The sequence below is a fragment of the Neltuma alba genome, unplaced genomic scaffold (assembly GCF_004799145.2).
Source record: "Neltuma alba isolate B1F8T4 unplaced genomic scaffold, ASM479914v2 tig00006862_pilon, whole genome shotgun sequence".
Classification (NCBI taxonomy): domain Eukaryota; kingdom Viridiplantae; phylum Streptophyta; class Magnoliopsida; order Fabales; family Fabaceae; genus Neltuma; species Neltuma alba.
The window spans coordinates 141,582-160,272 of record NW_021634600.1 but is presented as its reverse complement, the minus strand read 5'-3'; the positions used below and the strand labels follow the sequence as shown (position 1 = coordinate 160,272).

The 18,691-nt window shown below is 36.0% G+C and overlaps 3 protein-coding genes across 8 annotated transcripts; all 3 read left to right on the top strand.

The window, feature by feature from the left end:
• The first annotated feature begins 1,945 nt into the window (after positions 1 to 1,945).
• Positions 1,946 to 3,233, top strand: LOC114751318 (NDR1/HIN1-like protein 1). The gene has a single exon (XM_028939993.1). It carries the CDS (start codon positions 2,243 to 2,245, stop codon positions 2,966 to 2,968), a length of 726 nt encoding a protein of 241 aa, XP_028795826.1. The 5' UTR covers positions 1,946 to 2,242; the 3' UTR covers positions 2,969 to 3,233.
• Positions 3,234 to 7,804: 4,571 nt separating this feature from the next.
• Positions 7,805 to 11,258, top strand: LOC114751317 (metal tolerance protein 1). 6 transcript variants are annotated; one of them, XM_028939989.1, is made up of 3 exons: positions 7,811 to 7,937; positions 8,179 to 8,208; positions 9,739 to 11,258. In XM_028939989.1, exon 3 carries the CDS (start codon positions 9,755 to 9,757, stop codon positions 10,937 to 10,939), a length of 1,185 nt encoding a protein of 394 aa, XP_028795822.1. In that variant the 5' UTR covers positions 7,811 to 7,937; positions 8,179 to 8,208; positions 9,739 to 9,754; the 3' UTR covers positions 10,940 to 11,258. The 6 variants fall into 6 exon arrangements, with proteins under 6 accessions (XP_028795820.1, XP_028795822.1, XP_028795825.1 ...); XM_028939987.1 differs by lacking the exon at positions 8,179 to 8,208 and having other exon boundaries at positions 7,805 to 7,937; positions 9,704 to 11,258; XM_028939992.1 differs by lacking the exon at positions 8,179 to 8,208 and having other exon boundaries at positions 9,755 to 11,258.
• A 2,537-nt stretch (positions 11,259 to 13,795) lies between these two features.
• LOC114751308 (transcription factor bHLH57) lies at positions 13,796 to 16,626 on the top strand. Its single transcript, XM_028939965.1, has 4 exons — positions 13,796 to 14,265; positions 14,621 to 15,124; positions 15,289 to 15,654; positions 16,231 to 16,626. The coding sequence occupies exons 1-4, from the start codon at positions 14,233 to 14,235 to the stop codon at positions 16,312 to 16,314; spliced, it is 987 nt and encodes a 328-aa protein (XP_028795798.1). The 5' UTR covers positions 13,796 to 14,232; the 3' UTR covers positions 16,315 to 16,626.
• Positions 16,627 to 18,691: the final 2,065 nt, after the last annotated feature.

The following is an 18,691-nucleotide window of genomic DNA, read 5'->3' as shown; positions in this document are numbered from 1 at the left end:
GCATAAACTGTGTAAGCGACGGCCAGAAGAGATAGGTGGACGTGGAATGGATCGACCCGAAAGAAGGTTGAGTCGTTTGTTATGGGAACTAAACTAGGCGTTTTTAGACTTGCCCTGGTAAATGGGTGGGTCAGCCCTTGGGTTTGTACGTGGGGAGAGGAGACGGTCAATTTGTGAGTTAAGGCGAGGTGACATGATACGTCTAAGGGGGGTGTATGGCTATAAACAGAGGATGTGGGTGGACATAAGAGGCGTGGCACACAAGCACAAAATGTTGCGTAGGGAAGTAGGAAGGGGCGGGTGGGATCTGACGAAGCAAGGAGGAAGGAGGGCCCACCATATGTAACCCTGAAGCGAATACACATCAGCGTAACTCAGCTCATTCCCATCCCATGCACAACCTGTTAGTTTTCTTTTTTTTTTGGCCAACACTTGTCAGCTTGTCGGTCAACTTGCCGGTATTCAGCCACATCTCTCTCTAATCGCAAATTGCAAAGCTCTTTTCTCTTCCTTCTCTGCTGTGGTTTCCTTTTGCAATTTTCTATCAATATTTTAAAGCGCCACCTCCTCCGTCACATCTTATCTCAGCCATCAATATTTAGAATTTTTAATATTATATACTCTTCTGGTCTTAAATATAAGATTTTTATACTAACAAGAGTATAAATGTTTTATATTTAGAACTGAAGGAATATAACATCGCACGCGCACGCGCTTGTGCTTATAATTACTATACGGACGCATTGGATTGTCGTCTTCTCAGATCCCAAGTGATTTCGTTCCAACATGAACGTCCTCAAAGTTTGGGACTTGAGTCCACGATGTTATCCAAGGCCAACGGTGACATGCATCCTCAGATCCTATTTTCCCTTGCCTCAGATTTCTACTCCGCCGAATGAAGTAAAGAATTACAATTGCCTAATGAAATAGTGAAAGGAGCTAATTTCTCCCGAATGAGATTTAAATTTTTGTTGAGAAATATGTTTATATTTACTACCAAATAGTATCTTGAATGAGATTTCTCTAATAGAAAGATACCCGTGTGTAGTAAAAAGGAAAAAAAAAAGAATTATAATGATAATTACAGAGGTATAATATATATACAAATTTTTTCCATTTATAATTCCCTTTTCATTGGTAAGCTAAAGGGAGCTCACATTTCATTAGATAACTTCCTCGTTTGTATGTAGGATAAGGAAATTATACCTAACTACAGTATTTTTTAAATAATTAAATGTATAATTGTTTTTAAAATATTTATTTATTCATCTATGATTGATTATATATTACATGCAAGATGTATAATATGTGCGTATCGTTCAAAACTAAGCTGCGGAGGTAGTATTACTGATAAAATAGATTAATCGCCCAACAGATGGCATGACGAGCTTAGGACACGCTATATTTCATATATTTTGTATCTTAAATATTATTGTAATAATACTCCCTCTCTCTCTCTCTCCCTTTCTCTCTCTATGTATAGATATATGCATATATATTCGACAAATAAAAATTAGCAAGCATGCAATTGTAATTGGAACACTACCCTACATTTACATATAGAGGATACGTACTGGTCGGTCACTAATTTACTTTCTTCCCTCCTTTGTTTCCACTGGACAGCAAGCAGTAACAGTAAAGGCAGAGCTCATACAACTGGTTTCGCCATAAAAATCCGACGAACTTACAAAAGCAAAAACACTACATGAAATAGTAATTACTTGAAATCCATGGCCAAAAATATTACTCAAAACAACATGCTATTCCTATAAATCCAAGGATTCTGATTTTTTGAGTATATCTTACACCAAAAACTTCATCATCAAACCGAGGATTGCCGTCATACCTTATCTCAAAGTATGAAATTAAGGAACTAAAGCATTATTCTTTGCAAAAGCCAGAGAAAAAGAAAGGTTTCAATGGAAACAAAAAGCAAAGTTAAGCACTCAGACAGAGAAAGCAGAACGCAAAAAGAAAACGGCTTAAAAAGATTAATCAGCTAGGAGATCATATAGATTAGTAGTTTCTTTGCTTCATATTCATCTTGAAATATGAGAAACTGACTTCTTCTTTAGCTCCAAAGTGACCCATCGATTCCTTTTCGCTTTATCTCTTTTTCTGGTCCTTTTAGAGTCCTAACCATTTCTCTTTCACTCTCACTCCACAGCTCCACTTTCCTTCTTCTTCATTCATTAGCTAGCTACCTCCCAAAGCTCCTTTGACTACACAATCAGCTTCTCCCATGGCAGAACAGAACTGTTCACAGCAAGGAGCAGCTCCATGCGCACCCCAAAACCGCTGTCACCACCTCACGAACGCAGATTCATGCGCAACCCAAAACCGCTCTCGCCCCCTCACGAACGAGAAATACTGCACGGAAAAAGGCCACGGATCTCGCTCGCCGAAACGTGCCGTCTGCTCCTGCATCACAATCTTCCTCCTCCTAGCAGGCATCACCCTCCTCGTCCTCTGGTTCGTCTACCGTCCCCACAAGCCCAGATTTACTGTCATCGGCGCCGCCGTCTATGGCCTCAACGCCACGGCGCCGCCGTTCCTCACCACCACAGTTCAATTCACCATCCACATCAGAAACCCCAACCGCCGCGTCTCGATCTCCTACGACAGGCTGTCGGCCTTCGTGTCGTACAGGAACCAGGCAATCACAGCGCCAATCATGCTGCCGCCGCTGTACCAGGAGCGGCACAGCGCGGCGTCAGTGTCGCCGATGATCGGGGGATCGCCAGTGCCGGTGTCGGAGGAGGTGGCGAACTGGTTGGCGGCGGACGAGAGCTGCGGAGTGGTGGAAGTGAGAGTGGTGGTTCAGGGGAGGGTGAGGTGGAAGGCGGGAGCCATACGAACAGGGCACTATGGAATGCACGTGAAGTGTGATCTTTTGATGGGTCTGAAGAAGGGATTTGTGGGTCAGGTTCCTTTGCTGGCAGATCCGCCCTGCGCTGTAGATATCTGAATTTCTCAAACCTAGTTATATTAATTCATTGCTCTAATAAGTGTAATCATCTGTCCTTCTCAACATTTCAATTTCAGAACCTGGTTGTGTTTCTCTCTGTTCTTTTCAATAGCTAGCTTCATTATTGAACCTTTAAATTCTAACTTGATTTCCTGTTATTGTGCCAGTTTTTCAACGATGAATGACAGTTAAATTGATTATATAATTACTCCGTAACAAGATTTGAAACATTTTATTCAATACTGATTATGTGAATAATTTGTAATTTGCTGTGCATGTAGCTCAATTAAGCTGGCTCAGTCATCTGATGAGTATAATTATGTGTTGTGGGAGAGCTTAAAGTTTACGCGGAGAATATTTAAGGGTTGTGGAAAAATTTTCGTGAGATCATTGAGTCTGATCTCCTGGGGCTAAAAAAATCCGAGTTTGTTGTGTTTGAACTTTGGAGTGAATATATACGTATACAGTACAAAGCATAAATGAAGTCATTTATTCTTTTAGGCACACGTATATTGAGAGAGAGTTATGGAATATGGACACGTGGCACATAAATGTTCATGCAGGACCTAAAAAGGCTGTACGTGTCGCTTTATGGTGTGAAAAGGAGAAAGCGCTGTCCCAAAAACCAATAGAATATTTTGACCCAACTCAGCCTCTCCAAAACAAATTACGACTCACTTTACATAATATATATATATATATATATAATGTTAACTATCACATTATCTTTGAGGTTTATTTCTTTACCAAGCATCATTAATCACCACTATCTCTTGCTTTTAATATAATAGTAACTCTAGTTCTAATTATAAGACCTCGTTCATAGTTTATAAACGAGGTGTAACGAGGTCTTATAATTAAGATAAGGGGTGGTATAAGATTTAGTTTATAATTTAAACTTTGTCTTTTAATTTGAACTGTAAACTAAATGTTATATTAAGAACCAAAAGCGGTATTAAAAAAAAAAGAAAAAGAATGGCGTAGAAACTTATTTCTAATTTTTGGGTTATTCTCATTGCTAATTTTTTTCAATGAACTAAAACCCACAATCAGAATGTTTTATTTTCATATAACAGTGTAATATATGTATGATTTTTGTACACAATCATGTAGTCTTTTAATTAATTAAATTATATATCTAATCTTATTACATGTTCTTTGAGTAAATGTAGATTTGCATTATGTTCTTTAAAAGTTTCATAATAAGTATTTAACTAGAATTTTTCTTTCAAAATGGAATGCTATGTACCAATTTTTTACAAGTGGAGATAAATCTATAAATTTATATATATAAATTTTATCGCAAGTCATAAGGTTGTAATATAATGAGATGGCCTGTCTTGAACTCCATGCAAAATACTCAGAGAGCTCACGATAATGTGCATGGTTGTTGCGTATACTAAATCATTTATTTGTATTTGCCTCTTAGCAATCTCGTTTTACTATTCATATTCCATATCGTGCTGGAAGTCCATGCTCAAAACTTATTTTGTTGTAAAATAAATATAAAATCCATATGAAAAATTATAATGTTGAACTTTTAAAGTTAAAATAAATGCAATTATTACACCCAAAAAAAAACAACTAAAATAGCTGGTGTGTGTGTGTGTGTGAGAGAGAGAGAGAGAGAGAGAGGAGCAAAGGTGGTGGATGAGGATCGGATTCGCGATATAAAAGAGAAAAAAGATGAAATGATGGGTGATTATATTGGAATGAGGAAGCTCTAAGCTTATGCCTCAATCCTGTCGCCAACCCAAATGCCAGTTCCTGATGCCTCACCAACACTTTATATCACGTCGCAATTTTAGTTTTCTAACGCAATTGTCACATACCTCTTACTACGCAGAATTTTCGGTTCTTAATATAAAAACTAATTTGATATTTAATTTGATTTTAAATATAATGTCTCAATTCACTTTGTTTCTCATTTTATTTCTTTTTTTAAATAATTCTTGTAGTAGTTGTACATGTTAAAGATTTCATCATCTGGTAATTCTATTTAATACACATGATTAAGAAAAATATTCTAAAAAAAATAACACCTATTTATTACAAATAACTAACTTAACAAACTTTCTTAATCTACTTAAGTTAGTCAACTAGCTTTTATATTAAAAACCGAAAGTAGTAGTTATTAAATTCGAATATTATTGGTTCTAATTTAATGTAAATCTTTTAACATGATTTTTTTTCTATAAGCAATGTTCAAATGCTCAATGTTTTTTTATACTAGGCATAGGTATTCTACTATTAAAGAGTATTCAAGATACTTTTAGAAACTAAATATAAATATTTCTCTTAATAAAATTTTAAATATTGATTTGTCACGTTATGATAGATTAATTCCTTTCATTAGGCTTAATGCCCGTTGCTCAAATCCTCAGGTCCCGTTTGGTATGAAGCATTGAAAATGAGGGATTGAAATTGAAATTGTAATTGAAAAAAATCATTAAAATAATACTTAGCATGAGTAATTATTTGTTATATGGGATTAGGCAAACCCATAAAGGTAGGATTGGGAAATACCACTTCCCTTCATGGTATTCTCCAATCTCACATATATGGCTTTGGCTAATCCCATATATCAAACAATCTTTTATACTAAACACTCTCTTGATAGATTTTCTCACTTGTAATCCTAATCCCAATCCCTCATTTTCAATGCTTCCTACCAAACGCAACCTCAGTGTCTTGTGAAGTACTTCCAACAAATGCAGCCGGCCCAACTTCCCAAGGCCTTCAAAAGCCGGCCCAATTGGCCAGGGCATCAAAACCGGGATAATGTCCGGTTGAGCCCCCTTCGTTTGCACCCACCCGTATCAATAAACACTATATTCAAATACATTAAAAACCCATCTTCATACCAGCGGGGTTGAGTATAATGAAAGGAACTAATTTCTTACAATATAATAAATTAAAATTCGAATTTCTATTGAGAAAAGTGTTCACAGCTAATGCTCAACTGTGCTTTAGATAATAATGGATATGTCGGCGAAAGTCAAACAAATAGTTGATCTGTATAGGATTATAATATCATCACACACACATCATTAAAAAAACAATAAAACCTGTTTGTTTTTTTTTCCCCGTAATCAGGTATGATAAAGAAGGAAGAAGGTCATACAAGTATGAAGGGGTATCGTGAAATTTGAATTTCTTTTTATTTAAAGAAAAACATACTAACAAGGTAAGATTATTACTTGCGGGATCAAACTCACAACCTCCTATCTTTAAGAAATCTTAATACCTTTAGACTACAAAATTATTTAAAATTATTTGTTTGACAATGAATTTAACCAAAATTCTTATGTACCTAACATTTTCCTTGTTTGTAGAGACATTTTACTAAAATCGAATCAAAACTCCAACAAATAACAAGTCAATTTCATTTTGGGAAAATTATTTAAAATTATTTGCTTGACCATGAATTTAGCCAAAGCTCTTATGTACCTAACATTTACCTTGTTTATGGAGACATTTTACTAGGGGGTGTTTGGGTAGCACCAGGAGTGCTTCTGAAAAGCATTTTTCTATAAATAGAGATAAACTCCTTCACATATTTACTTCGTATACCGTAAAAATACTTTTAAAACTATAATTTTGATTCCATCCAAACACTCAGTGAAATCTAATCAAAACTGCAACAAATAACAATTCATTTTCATTTTGGGTAAATTGTGGAAAAGGACCTAATCATCGAATTATTCAGGGAAAATGACCTGATTCTAATCTGCAATTTTTCTTTCACAGCGGGCTGTTTATATATCTTCCGTACGTAACTGTTATGCGAGTTAATGAAGTTTAGATCCCAGCTCATTCTCATTCAATCTCTATTGTACATAGGATATGATGGGTTTTATGCGTGTAATCGTTATACCTTTGAATAAAATTTGATCTTTTATTAAGGGGCAAAAGAGTCATTTTCCCCAAATAATTTGCTGATTTATTCCTTTTCCGCAATTTTTTCTTTTCTTTTTTCAACTCTCTCTCTCTCTCTCTCGCTTTCCCCAAAACATTTTTTTAAAAGTTTGTTATTTATTTAAACACATATATAATTTTTAATTAGCTTATATCCCATTTTCCAAATATGACCGGTCATGATCTCTTCATCTTCTCCTTTCTGAAGAAGTCCTATTTTTTCCCTTATCATTGCGTCATGTCTACATGTATCCATGTGTTATCATGTGCCATTGACGTGTAAATTAATCAACTTTTTACTGACAGAGTTAAATCCATTATATTGTCTGGCCAAAAAAAAAAATCCATTTATATTGGTCTTAAATATTAATTAATGATGATGATGCCAAGTAAGACCGTTTCGGTCCTGATCAATAATCAAGCCTTATTAACAAAAATGATTGATTCGCAAAAAGTCATACCCCTTTAGTAAAAGGGTGATTTATTGTGTACGTAATCATAATCCCAAATATTTGACCCAACGAGGATGTCGGAGCAGCGCAGTTCTGTTTTTATGCAAAAGAAAGGGTCAATCCTTTTTCCTCTTTGGTACCGCCAGTGATATTAGTTTCGGCAAAAAATACTTATTTCTTCAAATTATAGTTTTATTTGTCCCTTTTTTTGAGAGTAAATAAATACTACTACCTTTAGTTCTAAATATAAAAATTAAGTAGAAATTTAATTTAATTTTAAATATAAAAATCTAATCTATTTTATTTTTTATATTCACTCATTTTTTTAAAAAATAATCTTTATAATAATCACACATATTATAACAACAGGATAGTGTGCGAGGTCGTTTTGTGGTTGTGGGCCTTGGGCCCACCGTGCCATAATAAATACTTTGAAGCTGATAATTGATAAACGCCTAGGACGAACTTCCGCAAGATTCGAGAACGATTCTTCTGTTATGATTCCAGAAAGGGTCTATTAGCCTACGAGAAACCCACACCCCAACAAAATCAAAGGGGAACCCCAAATCCCAACAGTTCCGCGGAGAAAGTCCCTGCTGGTACGGTCCTCTTTTTTTTTATTTTTTTAAAGAACTCTATCCACTATCCCATCCCTTTCAATTTTCAAACTTTTACTTTGTCCGTTTTGATTCCTGCTATTCGTCTTGTTTTCAAAATGAAACTTTTATGCCGTATATGCGTATGGGGATTTCCTTGAATTCGTTTGGGGTGATGAATATTCTGTTCTGTTTTTCCTTTTGCCCCTGTTTCTTGAGTTTCTGGACGAACTATTGATCCCAGGCTAGAAGCCCAGTGACCGGCAGTTGCAATGTGAGATTCATTATTCAGTGCTTATTTTGTCGAATGGTCAGGTGTATTGTTTATCATATGACTTCCTTCTGTTTTGCCCAAATGCTCTGAAGCTCTGATGAATGTACGCTCAATCATTTTTTTGGCCCTTCCATAGACAAATTTTTGTTTTGATTTTATCCCATCGAACTGTTACGCGGTTACAATTGTGTGTTTATGCTCTGCCTGGGTTCTTGAAGCATTTACTCGATAGTATGGATATATGACAAGAGTACATTATGTTACCGTAACTATTATGCACAATTGATCAACGCCCTTATACTCTTTCTATGTGATTTCACGTAGAACATGTTCCTATTTCAAACTCACAGATTAAGTTCAATATGCTTGTGCCGTCGGTTACATAATACTGACAACTTCGTGGCCCTGGTCCTTTTCTGTTTTGGTCATGCCACTTCCTTTGATCTTCTTGAACCCTTATTGGTTATACCACCTATTGGTCCATCTGTTTCTCATCTGGCGATGTGATTACTTGGTATTCTTCACGTGCCATAGGATTGTGGTTTGACTATGGAGCTAGTTCGAATTACACTCTCGATTGATTGACCTTGTCGGCTGCTATTTGCAGCGGTATTGTTTTGAACTTTTGTGATGTGACAGGAAATATAGAAAAGAGTTTGGATGTTTTTCATTTCTTGGTAATTTCTGAGAGAAATTGCACAAAATGAATGATACCCACACAAACGGTGAGTTCCATTTGAGTAATGGATTCCATGCACTCTATGTCTGTATACGTCTATCCTCTTGTAAAATTGACACACACACAAAAAAAAAACACAAGAAGGAGAAGAACGTGAAGAAGAGAATGAAAGATAGAAATCCAGAAACAACGCCTTGTGGGTTGGAGCTAATTTTTAGAACTCATTCATGCACCTTAACCCTTTTTCTTCCTCTTGAAGCATTATGGAGACATGATTTTTACCTTTCTTAGGCATGACATTTCTATTGTATGTATAAATAATATTCAAAATTTTCTCCTGACTTGAGTCATTCGCAATTTCATTTCAAGGACTACTAAATTGGAAACATAATAATCATGTACCTGAGGTTTTGAAGAATGTTTTATTCCTTCCTTGTGCTTTGGTTCTCATGGGAAGACAACTAGTTATTTTGTTTCCTTTGAATTCTTTTAATTTTTCGTTTGCATCTTAAGGTCCATTTGTCCAACATGAAGGCTTGGGTGTAAATAATGCAAATCGTAACACTTCTTACCGATTTGCTGTTATCTTCCAATCCCAGGGATGGTCCCTTTATTATTCAACATCTGTAGTCTATGTTGCACATGTCTATCTTGTCATTGTAATTACTCTAAATATCTACATTGAACTCAAGATACTGATTTTCGGCTCATTATGTTTTCCTCCACATTAGTTGAAGATTTAAACATAATCCTGTTTCTTGTTTAATGATTGACAAGTGGCGTGTGTGTGTGTGTGTTTGTTGCTACGTTTTGTAGTTCTTTTTCACCAATTTGCAGAAAAACATTTTCAGTGGCGTTGTATTCCAGATGGAAGCACAAAACTCCGAGGATGCACGAGTGATTGAGGTTCGTGGACACACCTCTGATGGTAGAAGGGCTCTTGGGGGAAGTAAGCTTTGTGGGGAAGCACCATGTGGGTTCGCAGGCGCTGGATCCATCTCCAGGGATTCCAAGGAACGATGGACCTCCATGCGAAAACTTCTGACGGCAGTGATTCTTTGTATTGTTTTCATGAGCATTGAAGTTGTTGGGGGAATCAAAGCTAATAGTCTTGCAATATTGACTGATGCTGCACACTTGCTTTCGGATGTTGCAGCCTTTGCCATCTCATTATTCTCTTTGTGGGCTGCTGGATGGGAAGCCACCCCTCGTCAGTCATATGGATTTTTCAGGATAGAGATTCTCGGAGCCTTGGTGTCTATCCAACTAATATGGTTGCTTACAGGGATTCTAGTCTTTGAAGCCATTCAAAGACTCATTGCTGGTACTCATGAGGTTAATGGCCTATTAATGTTTTTGGTTTCTGCATTTGGTCTATTGGTTAACATTATCATGGCTCTTTTATTGGGTCATGATCATGGTCACGGACACGGACACAGACACGGACACGGGCATGATGAACATGATCATGGTCATGTCCATGGATCTATAGTTTCCACCCATCAACATCATCATGATGAAGAACATTCCAGAGATAAGCACCATCACCACAGTCATGATGATGTCAGTGAACCACTTCTCAATGGATCAAAAGGCAAACCAGAGGAGAAGAAGGAATGGAACATTAATGTGCGAGGGGCTTATCTCCATGTACTTGGAGACTGTATCCAAAGTATTGGGGTAATGATTGGAGGAGCAATCGTTTGGTACAAGCCCGAGTGGAAAGTAGTTGACTTGATTTGCACACTAGTATTCTCGGTGATTGTTTTGGGGACAACGATCAATATGCTGCGAAGCATACTTGAAGTCCTGATGGAGAGTACGCCAAGAGAGATAGATGCAACTAAACTTGAACAGGGCCTGCTGGACATGGATGAAGTTGTGGCTGTTCATGAGCTGCATATATGGGCCATTACAGTGGGAAAGGTTTTACTGGCTTGTCATGTGAAAATTAGGCCAGAAGCTGATGCAGACTTAATGTTGGACAAGGTTGTGGACTATATCAAAAGGGTCTACAACATAAGTCATGTGACCATTCAGATCGAGCGCTAGTTCTGTCTTTGGGTCAATTGGCTTTTTTTTTTTTTTTTTCCTTCCTGACTCTAGAATACAACTTCCTTGACCGCAATAATGCAGCATATGCTTTTCTTGGAATTTAAAGATTGCCGGTACGAATAGCTATTTCTTGGGGCTTCAATGAGGGTTGAGCAGTACGTGTTTTAACATTAAGTCTTTTTTCAAAAAATGAGGGAACTCATCCTGACCTCTTTTAGGATGGTGGGTTGACCTTGGTTAGGTTGGGTCTGTTTGGCAGTTCCGTGACTGCATTATTTACTTTATAGACTAATTTTCTGGTATTTTGCTCTGGTCTGAATCTGTGTAGTTGCTTCAATTGATATGTGTCTGTCTTTATATGGTTTCACGTACACAAAACTACTTGTTGAAGGTTTTTGCCCTGTTGGAGGACAAAAAAATGGGGACCCTTCCACCCAACATGGCCACTGGTACCATTTTTGGAGCCTGCTAGTCAATGTGTCACTCACAGGCACGTGGGAATGTAAAAGGTTATGAGTTATTTTCTTGATAGCGCTAACTCATCAAGTTGCTCACGGGTTAATGGAGCCGGCCACTATTGGTGACCGGTGAATTACTGATAAGATTAGGATAACATGAGGAGAGGTCTTTGGTAAAATTTTATAGGAAGCTTTATACTGAATTTGAGTCCTCAAGTGTTCAATGTTTCTTGATATTTCAGGCCTTTCTAGGTACATTTAGTTTAGGATGTGGTCACTTTTATCTCCAAACAAATAATGACGAAAGAGTTGAAGTTGAAAATAATTCCCAGCCCCGGGTTTTGAGAGAGAGAGAAGCTAAGATTACTGCAGGAAAAAACACTTTTGGTGTTTCCAAGTCTAGTGGTTTATATATATGGCAAATTTGTCTCGGTAGAAATCTCAAGAAAAAAAATTTAATTATTAAAACGTTTCAATAACAAATAGTCAATCTGAACCTGTTATCATTTCTTGTTCTAAAACTTTTTATTGTTTACTCTTCATTTATTGATGAATTTTAGGGTAATTAAATCCTATCATTAAGACTTGATTGTAATTCTTCTATTTATCTCCACTGCTTGTTGAAGTGCTTCTTCTTGGCAGTGAATTCGTGTTCACACAAGGAGCATAATTATATGTCAAAATCAATGTGAATAGAAGAACTGTGTGTGAGGCTAGTAGCTTATACGACGAAAAGCTTCATTGTCCGTGTGCGGGCTACGCTGTGTGAGCATTTCCGTTACGTTTATTTTAAAATTTAAAAAATGTATACATTACATTTTATTTTAAAAAAATAATAGAAATGAAAATAAAACGTGAGTTTTACACATAAATTTGGGTGTACGTTCACCTTTATTGTTCTGTATTGGGGTATTGGCATGACATTATTGGGTTATTGTGAATGTTGCCTCCTATATTGTTCTGCTTAACTTTTGCATAAAAGATAATTTTGATGATATTTTTTTTGGGTAGGCATAGGTATTTTTCTAATAGAGGTAATCCTGTTCGAGACATTGTTAGGTGTTAAACATGGGTATATTTTGCAACAAATATTCAAACTTTAATTTGTCATATTATAGAGATTAGTTTCTTTTGTTTTTTGTTTTGGTACAAAGTTTCTTTTGTTAAACTCAATTTTGTTAGTGATTTTGATGACTAATGAATAAAGAGGAAGACGAGGATGGATGTGGATTGTGAAGGCAGTTGCAACAAGCCAATAGGGCGCAAAGCCCAATGGATCCAAAAGAAAATCTTGTTACTTAAAATGATGAAAGTGTGTCCCCCCAAAAGAAAAACCGTATATGAGACTAATGATATTTGTGCTAGGTCGTCACTCGTTTTGATTAAGGCTGAATTTTCAATACTTGCATATCAGGAAAAAAAAATATAGGAATTATACTTCTAAATAAATCAGGTATTCTCGAAATAAAATCAATAATAATAAATATTGTAAAATAATATAAAAACTAAAAAATGAGAAAACATATATTGTGAGAGGTTTCTTTCTGATTAGAGCTTGATTTGAATAAAATTTAGGTCAGCATATATAGTGAATAATTCGTTAAGAAAATGGAAATGAAATAGGAATGTATGCACAATTTTCTTGTTCTCATTCGTAATTTTAGGCGCAACGTTTGAATACTTCAATTGTCTTTCACTGCATTTTAATATGGGACGATCACAATCAAAATTCTTTTTGAAAAAGTCATATTTATATTCTTTTAAAAAATTAAATTAAATTTTTTTTAAAATTAACAACTAAAATATACGAGAATTACTTTTTCGGTCTTAAATATAATATTTTTATACGGTTATAAATAGAAGACCTTTATACATACTAGTATAAGAATCTTATATTTAAGATTAGAGGAGTATATTAACAATTGTTTTTGTAAAAAGACTAGATTGTAATCTTTCCACTAAAACTGAATATTCTTTTCAAGGAGAAAAAAATCTCAGTGGACTCCAAAGTCCAAACCCAACCCCGTCTGGTTTGCCGTACGAGAGCCTAGAGTGTGAAGCTTACCATTGTACTTGAGCTCCATGTGCAGCGTAAATTGACAGGTGATGGGTCAAAAGGTAAATACGCAATAATTCAGAGAAAATTTGAGCAATTTACCCCAGAGAATGGTAGATTTTGCGGAAATTGAGAAACGACCCATCGTCCGACGAGGGAGAGACACGCAAGGCCTTTCCAAGGTCTTTTCTTTTTGCTTTTCTTTCCTTCCTTCCTTCCTTTTCTTCTCCGTACTCTTCAATGTGCATGTAAGCAAAAGAAAGAAACAGAAACAGAAGGAGAGAGAAAGAGAGGAGAGAGAAACAGAGAGTCCCACAACCGTCTGTCCTCGCTGCTCGACAAAATTGCCACCGCCAATAATGCTTGGGGCCTTTGAAACCAGACACACAACACACAACCCTCTCTCTCTCTCTCTCTCTCTCTCTCTCTCACCAACTCTCACAGTTTCATATGCATCATCGTCTGCCATATCTCTTCTAAATTTCCACCTTTCGTTTCTTACCACAATCCCTCTCCTCTCTGAATTCCCCCACCATTTCATGTTTTAACCTCGAGTCACTATTACCAGGCACAGCATTTATTGTGAGTTACGTTCTGCAGAAGAGTATGTATTGTTAGCAGCACATCAGAAACCAAAGGGATGTATGTAGATATTATTATGGGGTGTCCTTGTGCTTCTTGGGGATTACATTTATTATCTCTATTGTTTTGTTAGTATCATCACTCACATTCAGCAACTACTCTACGGAAGAATTTAAGATATCAGTTCAGTTCTGATGGAGAGGATTCAAGGACCCATCAATTCCTGTGTATGTTCGTTGTTGTTTACTTAATTTCCTTTGTTTTTGGTTTTCATACTTCATCATTTTTGCCTTTTTCTGGATAACCCATTTCTAGAATTATAAAACAGTACTGCATTTACTCCTCAAAATGCTTGGCATTTATTGCTGTGTGTGTTATTTTCCTGCAAATGTACATATGCGTCTGCATTCTGCACTGCTCTCCCTCTTTGCACATTCTATACTTGTTCCTCTTTTCTTTCTCCTTTTATTTTATCTGTTTGAAACTGAATCCCCAACCCCAATGGTTGAATGCTATATATTCTTTGCTTCTTTTAAGTTTTGCATTTATTTTTCTCACATTTTTTTAATCTTGTTGTTGCAGTTCTTTGGTGAGCATTTGGGAGTAAACTACTTCGAGCAAGGTCTGATTGAGAACGAGGATGAAGAAGAACTTTTGATATCACTATCGAATTTGGAGGATAGAATGCCATTTCTTGAGATGCTTCAGAGTGTGGAATCTCAAACCCCACAGCTTTTTCCCTTCAAAGACTCCACCTTTCAGTTTCAGACACTTGTAAACCAGAAGAAACCATGCGAAGAAGAGAGGAAAAAAACGTGCGTATCTAGAACAATAGAGACTCAAATTTACGCGCCACCAGAGCTAGAGAGCTGCGTCACCCACGATACGGTGGAGATGCCTTCGCGGTCGCCGGCGAAATCTGAGAACTGTAGGAGAAAGAGGAAGAGAACGAGACCAATCAAGAGCAAGGAAGAGGTGGAGAATCAACGCATGACCCACATAGCCGTTGAACGCAACCGCCGCCGTCAAATGAACGACCACCTTGGTGTTCTCAAATCACTCATGCCCCCTTCCTATGTTCAAAAGGTCATAAGTTTCTTCAATTCCCCTCGTTCAGCTTTTCTCATCGTAAAAATCTAATCTTTTTTGTCTCATAAATGAACGACCACCTCAGTGCGTTGGAACCCAGTTCTTCAAATTCAGTTCTTCTGCTTCCTCAATAATAAAAATGCTTCTTTTTTTCTTTTTAGGGGGACCAAGCGTCCATCATTGGAGGTGCAATAGACTTTGTGAAGGAATTGGAGCAACTTCTTCAATCCCTGGAGGCACAGAAAAGAATGAGGTGGACCGATGAAATTGGATTCGGCTATGGGACGACGTCGTCATGCGGAGAAGAATCAAACTTCGGTGAAGAGGTGAAGGCAGAGAACAAGTCAGAGTTTGCAGAAATACAAGTAACTGTGATTCAAAACCATGTGAACCTGAAAGTTCAGTGCAAGAGAAGAACTGGGCAGTTGGTGAAGACCATAGTGGGTCTTGAGGATCTTAGGCTAACTATTCTGCACCTAAACGTAACCTCCTCGCAGGCCTCCGTTCTCTACTGTTTCAATCTCAAGGTATTACTCTGTCTTTTCTTTTGATCTTTTTCTTCCTTTTTTTCCCAAGCTTTTGTTTTCAAATGGGGTCAACTCACTACTGTCGAATCTGTACTGTTCTGTGCTTCTGACTTCTAACCTAAGCCAAGCCTGGCTTCTCTTCTCCAACAATAATATCTTTTTCATTACAGAAATTTCAGCTTTTTTCATAAAACCGCCCTTTCTTTTTCTTTTTTTTTAGTGAATCATAAAACCGCCTTTAACGTTAGGATCAATAAGTGGGCTCTTGGTGGGGATTTGTTTGTTTTCCTCCATTTTTCCTTAAAATTTCAATTTTACATTTTGTTTTTTCATGATAAAAGTCTTGCGGACTCTCAGCATTTCTAACATGACATTCAAAATATCTGTTTAAAAAGGGGAAACGCATCGTTTTGGTCCCAATTAATACCCATTTGTTAACTTGGAGGTTTTTCTGTTCTCCGTGAACAAGAGCAACAAAGAATATTTGAAAGGTTTGTTTGAATAGGAATTCAAAACAGCTGATTAGTGAAGCGCAAATTTTGTTGATGAAAAAAGAGTTGATATTGATGAATGCAGGTAGAAGAAGAGTGTAAAGTAGTGACAGCAAGTGAAATTGCAGGAGCAGTGGAAGAGATGTTGAGGGCCATCAATGGAAGCTAGCTGAAGGGATGGGGCTGGCTGGGAGAGAAACGGGGAGCAGAGGGCACTGCTATTTTGTCTGCATAAGCCATGTGAATCATATGTATGAATCTCCATAATGAGAGAGAGAGAAAGAGACAGACAGATATAGTACACATGAAGGATAGAGAAGCCACCAGATAATCGTTGTTCTGCTCCTTAAATAGTGTCTCCTTAATTTAACTAAGCTCCTTCGTGTCTAATCCCCCCCCCCCTCTCTGTATCAATTGCTAGTAATATATCTGTTGCTTTGCCAAAATTGAATGATAGTGTGATACCCTTTTAAATGACCTCTTTTTTCCCCTCATTTATAAGTTCCCAACTCTTAAATTTTTTATGAGCACTGAACCTCTTTTATTCTTGCTAGCTGTGGTTGTTAAATCGGAGGTACCTAATTTGGATCATTTAAATTATTTTTAAATTTTAAAAATTTCATATTTCATAGATATCAAAAGATGACCCAGTACACAAAGCTCTCATTAAGTGGGGTTTGAGAAAAGATAGATATATATTTGTAGTCTTACTGTTTGCTGAAATTATATAAGAGAAAAATTATTGCATTTTAAAATTTCTAAAGAACAATGAAACTTTAACCATCATAAACTAAACGTAAACAATTAAATTTAACAGATAAGTCAAACAGGATCCCCTGAATTACATGACAAAATTACATATTTTCATCATCTAAATTCTTACATTACAAAAATGAAATTATTAAGAAGTAGTTCTGTAAGGACGGCAATGAAAGTAAAATCAAGAAAATAAATCTCATGTATATATTCTCACTGATGCATTATAACATAACAGCATGTAATTCAATTTAATATGTGCAAAACATAGATTTCCAAGAAAAAACAAATACAGTATTCTCATTTTGGCTTGCAGGTGAATTTTTTTAATAAAAAAGGGTGGATTTCTATGTGTGAATGAATAAAATGGGGAAATAATGGGGGCCACCATGGATGGCTAAGAAGAGAACAAGGGGAGGCTGAGAAACAGAGATAGTGATGATTAGAAAGATGGAGGAGGAATGATGATGCTCCCTTTCATATTTGACTTTTGGGTCATTATTCTTTTTTTTTTTTTTTTGGCGATGACTTTTGTGTGATTCTCATATTATTTGTCCGTACATTTGCAATATGACATGCTTCATCATTACTTGCTCTGCTCAACACTTTATGCTTCTCCCCTTTTAGCCAACTCACTAATTAAGGCGTTCATTTTATACGTCTACGCTCTTCATAGTTACAAGTTATACAAATTTTAATATTTGTTTATTTGGTTGTATATTTACGAGTTAAATTTATAGGACATGATTAAATCTTTTGGCCTCTCTATGTTTAAATATTTTTATTTGGCAAATTTCAATCTCCCCCTCTTTCTCTTCTCCTTTTTTTTTTTTTGGGATATTCCTCTATCTTCTATCGTTTTTTTTAATGGAGTTTAGAGAAGTATGGTTTTTTTTTTAATTAACACAGTGGAGCTGCAAAGGGAAAATTAGCGTGAATGATTAAGAGTTGTATATGTGTACACATATAAGTTTTGCCTGCATTGTACAATGAGTATTGTAAGATAAAAAAGCGTTGTTTATAGTTATCAATAATGTCTAGTGTAACACAATTATAAGCACACCCTTAAATATTTATTAAGTGTAAGATTGGAAGTTCAACCATTTATATTAATATGATAGGTACATGAGTTTTTTATATTATTTGCAAATTTCTCTTTATCTTATTTTTCAGGTGCACCGACATAAAAAGATTATGTGTAAAATTATATCAAAAAATATCAAAATGCTGGATTCACCTTCAAAATAAGCCCTAGAGTAAAATTGCATATTTATTCTTAATAAAAAAGTCACATTTTTGTTAATAAATGGATAAAAAATTAGAGATATATATATATATGTACGATATAATTATGTTAGTAAATGTATGAATTGCGGGTTGGAAAACTGACGTGTCGGGGATGCCGGGTCAGAGAAGAAATGACAGGAAATGAAAGTTGGGTAAAGTCAAAAACACTTAACATTGGTCATAGAAAATTTTATATATAACTTGCTATAAATTTTATATTAATATTTTGTGTTGATAATAATTCATAATTTCATATATTTATATTTTGACAAAGAATTTTTTTTTAGAATAAATTTTATGCTTGCATTCAGTCACAGAAAACTTAATTATACAATATTTACAAAATGAAGAAATCTTAGTATCAAAGGGGTGTGTCGTAATCTCCTACCCTTTTCATATGACATTTCGTGGAGGATAATTAATTTGTTCCTGTTTAAAAGACACTCCACCAATCTCCCTCGCGCGTGCGTAGATGCTCATATATATCAAACATAGGCTTACCC